Genomic DNA, 15,517 nt, shown 5'->3' with positions numbered 1-15,517 from the left:
TATAGCTTCCAGTTGCAATTGCCTACAACCTTGGTTTGTGTGAGCTAAATAAGTCATATCAGAATATCTCTTAGTTTAAGCTCGGATACAACAGTACTTTAATTTCTAAACAGTCAATATACTATTGCTATTATCATCAAAGACAATCAGGAGAAAGTATTTTACATTATTTTTCACATTATTTTCTTTGTATAAGTTTGTCTAACTATTTTAATGATTTAAAGCACCGTGGTAGTTCCATATTAGCCAGGCATGGTGACATACACTTGTAATCCCAGTGACTTGGGAGGCTGAGCCAGGAGGATTAGAAGTTTGAGGCTAGTTAGGACTTAGTGAGACCATGTCTCAAAATAAAAAACAAATAAAAAGGGATGGGAATGTGGCTCCATGGTTAAATGCCTCTGGGTTCAATTCCTAGTACTGCCCCACCCCCCTGAAAAAAGAATCCATTTTAGTTACGTCAACATTATTTATTACTTCATGTACCCAAACTGTACACGAGGAAGATAGCTTGAATGTGTTTAGCAGCAAAGAAAAAGTAACATTTTTTATTTTGAAGAAAGAAAATGCTAAGCTTAAGACTGAAAAATATACTAGGGAAGCTGTCAAAAATACGAGGGAAGATAATAATAGTAGCAGTAATAATAGCAGGAAACACGTACATCTCCTATGTGGAAGGCACGTTCTAAGTGCTGTACACATATTAATGCTCTATGGAAGGCACGTTCTAAGTGCTGTGCTCTATGAACTCAGTCATCACATCTGTTCATGAAGCACTGTTTTTATATTTTAGGAATGATGAAGGTGAGCCATAGAGAGACTAAGTAGCTCATCCAAACTCATAAAGTTAGGTAGAGGTAAGATTTGAATCTGGGTTGTTCGGCTCCCTCAGCCATGAGATTGAACTGTACACACAAGTACCACGAAAAATTAGTCTTATCTTCCTAGATTTAACCAGCCAGTACTCTTTTCTGGGGTGGGGTTGGGTTACTAAGGATTGAAGTCAGGGGCACTCGACCACTAAGCCATATCCCAGCCCTATTTTGTATTTATTTAGAGACAGGGTCTCACTGAGTTGCTGAGACTGGTCTCCTGGTCTAGCCTCCTGAGTTGCTGGGATTAGAGTCACTGTGCCTGGAGACCCAGTATTCTTTATTATTCATATTTCTAAGTTCTGTGAACATGCTCGTAATTAATAATTAGTATGCACATCTTTTCTGTAGCTTTGAGTACTTTTTAAAAAATTTATTAGTCTTACCCAAACAATTTTTAATGGTTGATACACAGTAGATATTATGCTAAGCATAAATTCAGAATTCCAATCCTCGGTCTAAAGGATATACATTTGTCTTTTGGCTTCAGTTATTTTCACAACCTGAATTATTTGGATTACGCTCCACCCCTGGTACTGGGGATTGAACTCAGGAGCACTCCATCAGCCCTTTTTGAGAGACGGTCTTGCTAAATTGCCCAGGCTGTCCTTGAATTTTCCATCTTCCTACCTCAGTCTCCTGAAGAGCTGGGATTACAGGTCTGTGCCACCATATCTTACTGGATGTTTTTATTTTAATAATTCCTTTCCAATTTTGTATCAGGGTTCCTGTAGTACACCAAGTCAAAGAGTGCATAATTACAATTATCAAAAGCCTACCATATTTGGGAAGGTCTGAGACAACTGGTAGTGTATTAGATTTGCTTCCTTTTAGAGAATTCTACCTTGACACAGTACCAAAAACCTGAAATTCACATTGTAATATCAACAACTTAATCAAAAAATAAATAAAAATTTTTCCAGCTGGGCATGGTGGCACATATCTATAATCCCAGATATATGGTACAACGAGGTAGGAAAATCACTAAGTTTGAGGTTCAGCAAGTTAGTGAGACCCTGTTTCAAAAAAAAAAAACAAAAAACAATTTTTTTTTCTTCTTCTTCCTGGGGCCTGGGGCTGTAGTGTATGTAACTCAGTGGTAGAGTGGATGCTTAGTATACATGAGGTGCCGGGTTCAGTTCTCAGCACCAAAAAAAAAAAAAAAAATTAGAAAAATTGGAGAAAATCTTTTTCCTTGTCTTTCAGTTACCTGATAATAAAACTCCAGACTGAAGAAATCTGGTCTTTTTTTTTTTTTTTGGTGGTGGTGGGTTAGCAGGGATTGAACTCAGGGGTACTTGACCCCTGAGCCACATCCCCAGCCCTATTTTTATTTTGTTTAGAGACTGGGTCTCACTGAGTTGCTTAGTACCTTGCCATTGCTGAGGCTGGCTTTGAACTCTCAATCCTCCTGCCTCAGCCTCCAGAACCGCTGGGATTACAGGCGTGTGCTACCTTGACCGGTGAAATCTAGCCTGAATTCAGTAATTCTGCAAAGAAACTAAGGTTTAGAGAGATAAAATGACTTGCTCTAGGTCACAGACTAATTCACCAGAGTCTGACTCAGCTCTTTCCACACCTGGTAGAAGGATGAGGGGTTTGCACATCTTCCACACAGCTCTTATATTTCCCCCAGGCATTGCTCCCAAACACTGACACAGCTGTGCAAATTGTGCACTGCGTACATTTGGATGGTTTCTAAAGGGATGTCACTTATAGTGGACACTGTAGACCTGTATATACTATGATGATGTCTGTGTTGGCAGTAGAATGTATTATGAGGGGGCAATGGCTCATGAAGCCAAATGATCTTGGGGGGACCCGAGTTGCCAATTACTTCTCACTCCCAGAGGCCATAAAACAAACAAAAAAATAAAAAATTAAAACCCCTATTTTTTTTTTTAAAGCATACACTCTAACCCTCTTTTGAATCAATTTAACTTTGAAGAGAAAGGGTAAAACACAAGCAAAGAAATTGAGAAGTTTATTCAAAAAGGACAATTCCAGGAAACGTGTCCTGCTTCATCTTAGGAGCTGCATCCAGACCAATTAGCTAGCAATATCTGCAATTCTATGATCATCCCTGATGTTTAGAAACCATGATCCCAAAGCACTAAATGATCTCAAATCAAGAAACAGTTCAATTACACCTCGTAAACTGTGTTAAGACAAAAAAAAAAGTATATTATTTTGTTGTTTTCAACCACTGTTGAAATAGAAAAAAAGGGGTTTTCTGGCTAACCAGAAAACTCTATTCCCTGAGCATCCCAACTAATTGAAGTTGTATTATAAGGAGACAGTTTTTTTCTAGATAATCCAGTATAATATTACATGACTCATCACAGAGAAACCAAACCAATCAAAGGAGATCTGCCCCTATTAAATTAAAACATTAAGATATTAAATGAGTGATGTTTTCACTTACAGAAACAATGTAAAAAGTCTATATTAAACACATTCACAGGCTATATTAGAAAAAAATAACAATTATTAATCTCCAATGTTTCCATGTAATTGCTAGCTGCTCAACGAATATATCAAAACAATAAATTAAAACTGCTTTAGCACAAAAAGAGATAGGTAAGTGGCTGAAATAATGCAGCAGCATGTTTCAGTTCTGCTAGATTGCAGGCTCTCAGAGTCCAGAAGGCAGGATATTGTGGAACCACTTTTCAGTTCATTTATAGAAGGACTCAGTTCCCACTGCGTGGATAAACCCTGCACTGAATGGTTAGAGCTTCCTAGGCTTAGCTCAAGTTCCAGGTCCATATCAGGCAGCAAATGATGTATTATAGTAGAGAAGCAGTCAAATTTACTAACTCTATGATCGAATATGTGACTGTTTTTTTTTAAAACATGGAATGTTTCATGAATTTGCATATCATCCTTATGCAGGGGCCATGCTAATCTTCTCTGTATTGTTCCAAATTTAGTATATGTGCCACCGAAGCAAGCAAAATATGTGACTATTCCGGAAAGAAGCAGCAGCTCAGTAACAGAAAAAATAGTAAAACAATAAAAATGTTAAATATGTTAGATAAAGGACTTGGTTTAAAAAGGAAAAGGGAAAACAACAACAACAACTTTCTGGCCAGGAACCCAATCATTTCTCAAACTAAATTTTTACAGGAAGAGATGTTTTCCCCCAGAACATTACATTAGAGAAATCAACGAATAAATGGATTTCACATTTAAGTTTCATACTTAATACATATGAAAAAGCAAACTACTTCTGTCAATTTGATCAATCCCTTGAAGGCTGTAGTGCACTTGCATGGTTAAAACCGAGTGTAGGCATTTCGCTGTTGCTGCTGTTGTAACGGCTGCTGGGCTTGTTGCTGTTGTAGGCGAATTTGCTGAGAATAAGGGTCTTCTAGAGATTTGACAAATATGGTAGTTCTGGGGCCAGTCTTCCATACGATACCATTAGCATCTTTCACTGAGGATTCCACTGTAATGTTGTGTGTTCCCAGGATAGCAAAGTTCAACAAAAACTGAGTACTGAAGTAATCATTATGAGGCTCAACCCTCTGTTCCATCTCATTGGTCATATTGTCAATGGGTATCTGGAATGAAAGAATTGTTAAATAATGACAACAGCTACATTTATTCAGTGCTCATTCTAAGCCATGCCCTATTCTAAGTGGTTGGTACCTTGCAAACAACCAAAAGGTAGGTACTAATATTATTCTTGCTTTTCAGCTGTAGAGGTTGATGCAAAGAGGTCAATTAGGTTCTCCAAAGAATGTTAGTGAGTAGCAGAGCTGAGTGTGAACTCAGGCAGGCCAACTCCAGAGCCTACCCTCACAACTATCAGGTGACAATGCCTCCTACTCTCATTGAGTAGAATGAGCTCCCAGAGACTCTTAAACCCCCTAATGCGCTGGCTTCTCTTCTGGGCTCTCTCCACCCAATTCTCTAAATCCCCACCTTTCTTTAGTCTGTAGAAAGATATTTGGAAGAAATAGGATATGGCCACTTATTTCAGGGAGTTTGAAATTTAAGAGATTAAATAAGAATATAACACCAAGTTAATTTAAGTATTTTCCTCCCTTAGTCTGATTTAATATTACAAAAGGAATTCAGTCATTCTTTACTCTTAAAGGAGTAAATTAACTTAAGAACTTGTACAATGCTCATTTAATGGGTGTCCTATTCAGACTAGTAGTACAATATATATTGGCAGAATAACTAATACAGACTAGTAGCATAATATTAGACTAGTAGTATAATACAGACTAGTAACATTATGTATTATCCTAGATTTATAACATTGATTTATTTAGCTAGACACTCATGCCTTTGTCCTCCAAATAGGATATCTGTTAGTGGATCCTCACCTATACCAAGATAAAGCCTATTAAGAGGCAGATTTATTCTGAGAATATAAAAGTAATATTAATGGTTATTTGACCAGATTACTCTGTGTTTCTGTAGTGCAATTATCAATCTCAGTACCCTGAAAAAAAAAAAAGTATCTCAATGAGCAGTTATCATGAGGTCATTCAGAGACATTTCCCTGTGTAAGCTACATCACCAACGTGGAGAGCCACCCCTGAGCTATTTGAGCATCTTCACTTGGCCTTGAGCCAAGGAGATTTAGGTTTGGCATTGCAATCTATTTTGTGGCTTCTCCCACTGGATGGATTGCACAATGCACTGACCTCTGTTTTTGCTCCGATCTCATAGCTCATAGCTCCAGAGTTGGGCATAACCCCTTGGAAACTAGACAGCCCACTTCCTACCTAATTTGGTGAAGAACATTCTATGGAAAACCTTTGAAGTTTTCCCCATGTAGTAAAGCAAATGCAGGCTCTCTCTCTCTCTCTCTCTTCCCAGTGTGGAAGTTCCATCCCTAAAGTCGAAGAGCCTCCTGCCTTCACTTTCTAAAATTTACTTTCTGCGCAGTGTTGTTTTTTTGCTGACTTCTTTTCTTAGCTTTATTTTCAGCCAGTCCGCATCATGCACAGGAAACCCAAATTCCATCATCCACGAGGGACATGGGTGAGACCCCAACCCTTTTTATTTTGAGACAAGGTCTCACTAAGTTGCTGGGGCTAACCTTAAACATGTGATCCTTTTGTCTCAGCCTCCTGAGTCGCTGTGCCAACTGCTGACTATATGAAACATACCTGTCAATTCTATTTCAAATATGAGAATAAGAAAATAGGCAATCTTGTTCCTTTTTTGATAGAATATTAGAATGATAGAGTACTATAACTGAAAACAATCCCTCATCAAAGGCCCGTTTTCTACCCTAAATTTCCTAGCATCCTTGTATTTAGGTAGGGACAATACATATACAGGTATATGCCACCATGACTGGCTTTCGTAGGGTTTTTATTTTCCTAAAGTAACAGGCCCACCAAAGAACTTCCTTAAAAGCACCAGAAATAGGCCTAGGAGATCTGATCAATCTTAATGGATGACTGCATTTTAAGTTGGAATCATTTTAACTGCAATTAAAACTGAAAGGTAATCATGAACTAACACAGCTTTATGCTGACTTTAAACAATGCTTCTTGTGAGCTAAGTCAATAATAGAGAAAATTATTATACATAAGCAAAAAAGTGATTTGTAGTTAGTTACTTGTTTCAAATCCAAAGTGAGGGCAGACCTGCAGACTACCATAAACTATGTAAATAGTTCTCACTACAATCTTCTGTGACAGTTAAGATTACTCAGCTGTAACAGCTGTACTCTAAATACAGTCTACAGAGTAAAGAATTTTTTTTTTTTTTAATCATTCACCAAATATTTAAATATTTACTTACTGGTGACTTAAGGCACTGTACTTTGGGTCATGAATCAAAAGAGAGGAAAAGATAGGAAGGCTGAGCCTTACAGGAGTAGACAGAGTGCCAGAGTAAGAGGTACCAAAGAAAGTAATAATGGCTTAAACCAGCCCTTGACTTCATTTTTTAGCCACAAACTACCTAAGAAAATGAAATGCTCTTTTTAAAATACCGTCACTGATACCCCTCTCTTCCTTGCCATGAGGATCTTAGTTCAAACATGCTACAATAAACCTGGATACAACTAATCTGGGCAACTTTGTTAGTACAACTACAGTAGATTTGTTCCCTTGACCCACTTACTGTTTACCCTTATGGATAAATCATTAAGGAAAAGGAAAGAGATGTCTTAAAAGGGAACACTGCTGGGTATAGTAGCACCAGCCTATAATTCTAGTTACTCAGGAGGCTAAGGCAGGAAGACTGAAAGTTCAAGGCCAGCCTATGGAACTTACTGAGATCCTGTCTCAAAAAGCAAAAAAAGGGCTAAGGATGCAGCTCAGAGGTAGAGCCACTCTGGGTTTAATCCCTGCTACCAAAAGAAGAAACACTGATAATTAGTAGGCATACATTCAACATCCTAGCTCTCACAAGCAATATAAACCTGGTTTTGTTTAATACTTACCTACCTTGTGACTTCTGAAGGTAGCAAACACCCTTAAAAAAAAAAGACTTGACTTTTTCTGATCACTGTATGCTAATGCTGTATATATGTACACGTGTAGCATTCTTTCACATGTAGCATGCTTTCATTTAGATCAACTGTACTGGCCTCTGAGGGAGCATATGGGTCTTGCTCAGTGAAGGGCAGGAATGGGGTATAGGGACTCAGGTTGAGGCTAGGTGGGATAATTTAACCAGAGGTACAAGATGGAAAAATCACTGCCAGGCACCTGAGTCAGGTTTTCCCACAGCTCTAACAGTAATCAAACTCATATTTTGATCTCTGCCTGCTTGGATGCTTTCTCTCGTTATTAACTGGCTCAGACAGGTAAAAGAAAAGCATTGGTTAACAGTCTCCTCAAACCCCCAATATATGCTTTTATATTCATCTGATTCCTTTGGAGCTGTAACTGCAATCTACTTGACCATGAAAAATTCCCATTAGTGAGTTGGTAAAATTTGCATCACAATTCTGCCTCTTTTCTAAATTACCTTGTAGTCTTGACCAGATTTACTTTGTAGTGTGGAAGAAACATTCAGACAGACAGACTGAATTTTGCGGAAGAGTCCTGGTTTAGATCCATGCTGAACCACTCCTTCTACCTTTAGTGCCAGCTGTTGATTATTCTGGACAGCAATAGGTTCTGCAGGGTTCCGGGGGGATGGCGACAGAGCAAGCTGAAATGTGAACATTAAAATAAATGCCAACAACCAAGAGCAAGCTTTCTTCCCACAAACATGTCTGTGCTGATCATTGGTGACAGGTTAGTACATTCACACACGCATCCTTCTACCCCTATGAACTGTGTTGGCACAACCAGGAGAAGTACCTTCAAAGTCTAGCTTCCTTACCTCTCATGCTCCTTTTAAAAACCACCAAGTTTTTTCATCTCAAATCTCAGTTTTGTTTGATAGTAACAGAGGATTACAGGATAGCAATGGCACCGTTCTGCCAAAGTTTGGGGTGTGACTTTTTTTTTTTGACAATGAACCACATCCAGTAGGGAAATGAACTATGTCAATTTTCATGTCGAGCTGCTCTTTGCTCTTCAATAGCTTTTGAGTTGGCATGGTGGTGCTCACTTGTGATCCCAGCAACTTGTTAGGCTAAGATAGGAGGATTCCAAGTTCAAGATCAGCTTGGGCAACTTAGAAAGACCCTGTCTCAAAATCAAAAGGGTTGGAGATATAGTCCAGTGGCAGAACACAGCTGGTTCAACCCCTTTTTCTGATCACTGTATATTAATGCTGTATATATGTGTGTAAATATGTTAATGCTGTATATATGTACACGTGTAGCATTCTTTCACATGTAGCATGCTTTCATTTAGATGAACTGTACTGGCCTCTGAGGGAGCATATGGGTCTTGCTCAGTGAAGGGCAGGAATAGGGTATATACACACACACACTTTAAAAAAAAGTTTTTGAATTTTGAGTAGTTTAAATATTTAAGAAATACTAACTCTACTCATTGTCCAGTTTCCCAAAAGCTGTTATTCAAAGGCAAAAGAGATTTGAAGGTAGAACCAGTGATGGTGATGTTTTACTGGACTTGATTTGGTTTAAGTTAGGTCTGAACAGACTGATCAGACGTTAAGACTCAGATCAAGATCCTAGTAGGCAACTCTGATGAAAATCACTAACTTATGCCTGGAGGTAGGAGTCAAGGGGTAGGCTCCAGTTATCCAAATGCCTGTCTCACTGTATTTGGTACCAACAGCTAAGAAGGGAGAAGGAGGATTAACTCTCAAATCCCATTCTCTTCTCCAAATCCTTGCTAAAGTAAGGGAAAGGGAAAAATTAAAAAGGCTACAAATTTTATCAAAACCAAAGTTAACATACTGAAATGTAGCTACATCCCATTTTGATTTTTGACCTATATTAACCTTAGTATTCTCCCTAACTTACCTTGATGCTGGTAGACTGCAGTTTCTGGAAAAAATATCTCTGAAATGAAAGGGGAACTTTCAGCAAAGCGATGATGGCATTGCAGAGGCATGCTGTATGCTGGGGGGAAGAAAAGAAAATCAATTGAAAATAAGTTTCAAATTTCATCAACAAATGGTACATTCATGAAGAAGTTTAAAACTGCAAATGCTCATACAGAGAACATTAAAAATACACAGCAATCAGGAAATAGGTATAACATCCAGAAACTGTGTATATCTCTTCAATTGTTCATGTCAAGGAGTACAATTACAGATTCTACTTTATTTTGAACTATATTCAATAAGAAATGACAGAAGGGAGAAAATCCATATTCTTCAAGGCCAAGCATTAGGCAAATTTCATGTTCCTATAGCACCTACAGCCATATTATTACACAATTATTTGAGGCACTAAGCCAGAGTTTCATATGGCAGAGTATGACAAAAAGTATGGTAAAAAAGCCAGAGCAGTATACACCCACCCAAAGACTGACACCGGATCCCATGCAGAACCTTAGCTTTGAACTGGCTCATTCTTTCATTCCATCTCCACTAGGTGGCTTTTCTGTCATAGAGGCCATGGATCTCCAGAAAGTAAGCAATTGTGGAAATTTGCCAGGGTTCAGATAAAAGATGACTATATAATCTGTCTTTATGTAATTATGAAAGTTTAATAAAATGTTTTAAAAATCTATTTTACACATTTAGATGAATTTTGAAAATCCTAGTCTAATTGCAGAGGAACAGAAACACTACAGTGAATCCTTCAATCTTAATCCATGAGGGGAGCAGCTTCCCTCTGCTAAGTTTCTCCACAATGTTTGGCCTCAACTTAGGCTCAGAGCATGGATTGAAATGAAACCTCTGAAACCATAAGCACAAGGCAAACTTTCTTCTAAGTTTCTCTTGTTAGATATTTTGGTCACAGCAATGAAAAGCCAACTGAAAAAGGTTCTGACCCTCACTTTTTTCTGATTTTTTCCTTCTCCTCCATCTTCTTTCCTAAGATCTTCTTTTGCAAGTTCTTTAAATATTGGTCTCTCCCCAGTCATCTTCTCTTCTCAATTCTTAGGTTCTCCATAGGCAATGCTCTCTACTCCCATGACTTTAAGAACATCTATGCTCATGATTACCCTATCTGCATCTCAGCCCACCTTTCTTCCAACTCCAGACCTCTGTTACCCAACTGCCTATAACATGGCCAAATATTTGAAAATGAAACCTTCACCTTCCTTCCCCAGCCCTGTATATTCTGTCTCAGTAAAGGACCAACCAGTAATGTACTCAGTCACTCAAGCTGGGAATCTAGTCTGCATTACCTCATATCTAATTAAAATAAACAAACAAAAAAGACAAAACCTTGAAAATAATATTGCTAACCCCTAAATATCTTTCCTATGCAGCTGTTCTTCTCATTTCTACTGACATTTTATTAATTTGCTCTTACTTTGTATTATTGCAAAAGTAATGCATGCCCTCCAAGCCATTACCTGTCCTGCCTGTACCTAAGAATATATAATTGTATCTTAACCACTTCTCTCTCTCTCACCTATTCAAAATTCCTAAAAGGCTTCCTAGTCCCTTCAGGGTAAAGTCCAAACTCTCTAATGCTGTGTTGAAAGCCTTTGGTCAGCTCTTTCCACCTACCTCTCTAGGATGATCTCTCTGGTGCTTGGCTTGCACATGACACTGCAGCAACAACAAAGTGTTCCCAAAAGGCATCATGCTATCGTATGCCTCTGCTCTTGAATTGTGCCATTCTCTGCCTGAGATTCCCTACCCCTCCTCATCTGTCTAATTCACATGCAAAGACATCTCTTTGAATTACACCCCCCCTGCCATCACATTTTATCAATACTTTATTTTTTTAAAACATTTTTTTTTAGTTGTCAATGGACGTTTATTTTATTTATTCATATGTGGTGCTCAGAATTGAACCCAGTGTCCCACATGTGCTAGGCAAGTGCTCTACCACTTAGCCATAACCCCAGCCCATTATCAATCCTTTTACATAAATTTCTTTCTTCTTTTTGCAGTGTTGGTAATCAAACCTAGGGTCTTGGGAACTTGAGGCAAACTCATTTTCTCTTTTGTGCTACATCGCCACCTTATGCAGAACACATACTATAATTTGTTTATAAAATCTTTCTTTCTTTCTTTTTTGGTACCAGGGATTGAACCCAGGCCACTTAACCATTGAGCCACATCCCCAGCCCTTTTTTATATTTTATTTAGAGACAGTGTCTTGCTGACTAGCTTAGGGCCTCACTAAATTGCTGAGGCTGGCTTTGAACTCAATGATCCTCCTGCCTCAGTCTCCTAAGCTGCTAGTATTAAGGGCATGTGCTACTGCACCCAGTCAAAATTTAAGGGAAGGCCCTATGTCTTTTTCTATTCCTAGGATAGTTTAAACTATTTTTTTAAATATTTATTTTTTATGTGTAGATGGACACGACACAATGCCTTTATTTTTATGTGGTGCTGAGGATCGAACCCAGGTCCCGCCCGTGCTAGAGGAGCGCTCTACCGCTGATCCACAATCCCAGCCCTAAACTATTTGAGTATCACAAAGTATCAAGTGTAAGAAACACAATCTGGAAAGAGAGAAAAAAATTTAATGTTGATTAAGTACTCCTTATACTCCAGGCCCTATGTTAGATAATATGCATTATTTATGTTAAACTTTACAGAAATCTTATGAGGTTGGTTATTTTTTCTGTACTTCATACAAAAGGACGTTACAGAGCTACTGAAAGACAGCACAAGAATCTGAATGTAGTTTTGAATAAACCGAGGGTTCTTTGCTCCATATTATATCTCCTCCTAGGGAGAAATTTCTCATCTCTCCATTATATTCAGCAGAATCAGCTCCATCAAAGTGGAGTTATTGTTTGGCATCTACTTAATTCCTTCAGGTGATGCTCAGGGAGTATCAAAATGATCACTCCTCACAAAGACGTGTGGATTTTTTTCAAAGATAGTCTTTATCACCTCTCTCAGCAAAGAATCTCAGTGTCAAACACTTATCAGTTCAGCAATACTATTAATAACTTTATAAGAAAAGAATTATGTTAAGGAAAGCATTTATCCTTAAATCTAAACTAACTCCTTAATGAAGGACACATCCTTCCAATTTCTTCTAAGACACTTAACAAAGGGTAAGAGTGTAAAAAGGGCAGGAATCAGGAAAGGGCTACAGGGAATACAAGCATCTAACATGTGAGCAGGAGAAGAGGAAACTGTCCAAAGTGTACAGTCAGAGGCTGGCTGTTATGGATTGACTATGTCCCCTCAAATTAACTGAAACCCTAACCACCAAAATGATAGTATTTAGAGAGGCTGCCAATATGGGATTTGTGTCCTTAAAGAAAAGGAAAAGAGGCCAAAGTACACTCTCTTTTTCAACCATGTGAACATAGTAAGAAGATGGCCACCTGCAAGTCAGGGAGAGATCCTCACCAGGCACTGACTGCTGGCACTTTGATCCTAGACTTCCTAGCTTCCAGAACTATGAGAAATAAAATGCTCTTTAAACTAGCCAATGTATGATATTCTATTATAGAAGTCTGAGCTGAGAGTCTGGTGAATAGTCAGACAAGGAGGAGAAAATAGGAGAGTTTGTTAGTCTACCCTACAACTGGGAAGTCAAGGGAAAAGATTTAAAAAGTAGTTAGTGCAACAATGTTAAAGCAGCAGAGATTCAGTTCAAAGAGTATATCTACTAAAATACATGAATGTCATCATCTGGCAGGAACTGATTTACTGCCAGTCAGAAAATAAGCCCAGCCTGCAGTGGTGCATGTCTATAATCCCAGCTATTTGAGAGGCTGAGGAAGAAGGATTCCAAGTTCAAGGGCAGACTCGGCAATTTAGGGAGACGCTGTCTCAAAAAATAAAAAGGGCTAGGGACATAGCTCAGTGGTGGAGCACACCTGGGTTCAATTCCCAGTGGTACACGCACACGCACACACACACACACCCACACACGCACGCGCGCGCATGCACAAAGGAAAGAAAACAAGTGTAGTTTTTTTCTGTTTCAATTGGCCAGTGGTTCTCAATTCTGGTAGCATGAGAGAATCACCTGGAAGCTTCTAGAAGTACAGATGTTCCACAACTTATAATGGGATTATGTTCCATAAACCCGTCATAAATTAAAAATATCAAAGGTCAAAAAATGCACTTAATCCACCTACCCTACTGGACACCATACATAATTTACCTTAAAAGTACTCAGAACACTTATATTAGCCTTGATTTGGGCAAAATCATCTAATACAAAGCATACTTTATAATAAAATATTGAATAAATATTATAAAATCAGCTTCATAGTAAAGTGTTAAATATTTCATGTAATTTGTTGACTACTGTACTGAAAGTGAAAAACTGAAAGGTTGTATGAAGACTCATTCCTGAATACAAATCACTTAGCACCATCATAATGTCCAAAATGTGTAAATTGGAACTCTTCTAAATTGGATACTGTATACACTAATGTATGGGCCTCATTTCAGACTTGACTGGTCTGGGGTAGGGCCTGGATATTGCTGTATTTTTTTAAAAGCTCCCACAATGACCCTAATTTGTAGCCAAGGTTAAGAGCTATTGCAACATCAGTTACATTTTAAGAAAAAAAAAAAATTCTTTTTTTGGTCTACATTCAGGTAGAGCAGACTTTACATGTTTAATGTGGGTATGTAGCAGCTAGAGATGCACTAAGTGCTGTCACAACAATGCCATGAAGTAGGTACTGCACTAACCCTGTTCCACAGGTAAGGAGACAAGCACAGAGGTTAATTTGTTGAGTTCACACAGTTACAAGTGTCAGGATGGATCAAAAAACCCAGCTCTCCATAATAAAAAGTCTGCAAATAAAAACTCAATAAAACAAGCACTACTTGCCATATAAGAAACAGGGGTGTATTTCCTATTGAGCGATTCCACCTCCTCCAAGACATGATTATACACAGACATCATTCTTCTTTCATATTCACTATCAGCATTGGCTGTTCCACTAGATCCATATTCCTGGAAACTAAAATAAAGATCAGTATCAATCAACCAAAATGGTAACTCTTTCAATGCCTAAATGTGCCAGGCTTTCCATATATTCCCATTTAATTTTTCAAACAAAGAAATAATTTCCATTTACAGATAAGGAAACTGAGGCTTGGAGAGGTTAATTATACCTACATTCATCTAACTAGTAGGTAGCATGCTGGGATTTCAACCCAGATCTGATTTCAAAATGGTGCAATTAACCATTCTGGTTGTTAGGCAGTATAAAAGTATCTAAACTTGTCATTGCCATGAGGCAAAAGAAACACAGGGTATCTGAAAAGGAAACTATCAATAAAGCCAGCTGATAAGTGTTAAATTAGCAATTAGCTACATGAATAACAGATCAGAATATAGACAGCTGAAGAGTGCCATAGGAAAGACTGCTCTTGAACAAATCACTAGGTGAAGCAGGACGAATATTTGGAAAGACGTAAAGTACTGGGGCATACACGGCTGGGGAGATGCTATGAACTAAAGCCTGGAAATAAAATGCACAGAAATGTGCAGGGAAGAGCTGGTATACAGAGCATGCTGGGCAACGTTTAAAAAGTTCCTTCCTTTTTCTTCTATTGCTTCAAACACTACACATTTCTGAAACTGTTTCTGAGATGAGAAGGTAAAACCCTTGCATCTTAACTAAACTTTGAGAGGACTGATTGAAAAATGCAATACAGTAATTTAAATATGTTGGATATAGCACTGGTATTATACCCTTATATCCTTTTACTGCCTACTATGTGCAAGGCACTTTACCAGACATTTTACATAGGTGATTTCATAACCACTCTGGGAAACAGGGATCATTCTCTACCCACAGTTTGTATATATGTAGCTTCAGTGAGAGTAAACATGTCATACAGAAAAGGGTTCACATTAATATTTGCCTGGGTCCAAAGCTCTCTTTTCTGCAGTCCTATATTTTAAGTTCCGTTAAGACAAGAAATGAAGATATTAAGATGGATTGGGTAGACGGAAAAAAAATAGCTAAGTGACCGTATTGGAAAGTGATTAACATTTTAAAACAGACAGTAAAGATCTCAGAATTGCCCTGAAATAAAACTTTAGTGTAGAGAAGTTTAAGTTGCTTTCTTGATGACATTCTCTTTGAGGAAGCTGATTCTGAAATCTCAGGTCTTACTACATTCAAATTATAGACAAGGAAATGTACATTCTAAGGTAGAATACTCCGGGGGGG

The 15,517-nt window shown here is 38.2% G+C and overlaps 1 protein-coding gene and 1 non-coding gene across 2 annotated transcripts in view; both read right to left on the bottom strand.

The window, feature by feature from the left end:
* Window positions 1-2,843: 2,843 nt before the first annotated feature.
* Window positions 2,844-15,517, bottom strand: part of Ints7 (integrator complex subunit 7) — a 75,205-nt gene continuing 62,531 nt past the window's right edge. Inside the window, exons 16-19 of the mRNA XM_048809791.1 lie at window positions 14,164-14,296; window positions 9,241-9,339; window positions 7,824-8,009; window positions 2,844-4,438 (exon numbers count right to left, since the gene is read on the bottom strand). Coding sequence (XP_048665748.1) covers window positions 4,151-4,438; window positions 7,824-8,009; window positions 9,241-9,339; window positions 14,164-14,296 — 706 coding nt within the window. The 3' untranslated portion in view covers window positions 2,844-4,150. The remainder of the gene's footprint in view (window positions 4,439-7,823; window positions 8,010-9,240; window positions 9,340-14,163; window positions 14,297-15,517) is intronic.
* On the bottom strand, window positions 3,723-3,829 carry LOC125618571. Its single transcript, XR_007349910.1, has one exon. It is a non-coding gene; the product is annotated as a U6 spliceosomal RNA (small nuclear RNA).

This window comes from Marmota marmota, unplaced genomic scaffold (genome assembly GCF_001458135.2).
Source record: "Marmota marmota marmota unplaced genomic scaffold, marMar, whole genome shotgun sequence".
Lineage (NCBI taxonomy): Eukaryota > Metazoa > Chordata > Mammalia > Rodentia > Sciuridae > Marmota > Marmota marmota.
Note: the sequence above shows the minus strand (reverse complement) of the source record. Positions and strands in the feature narration are given on the sequence as shown.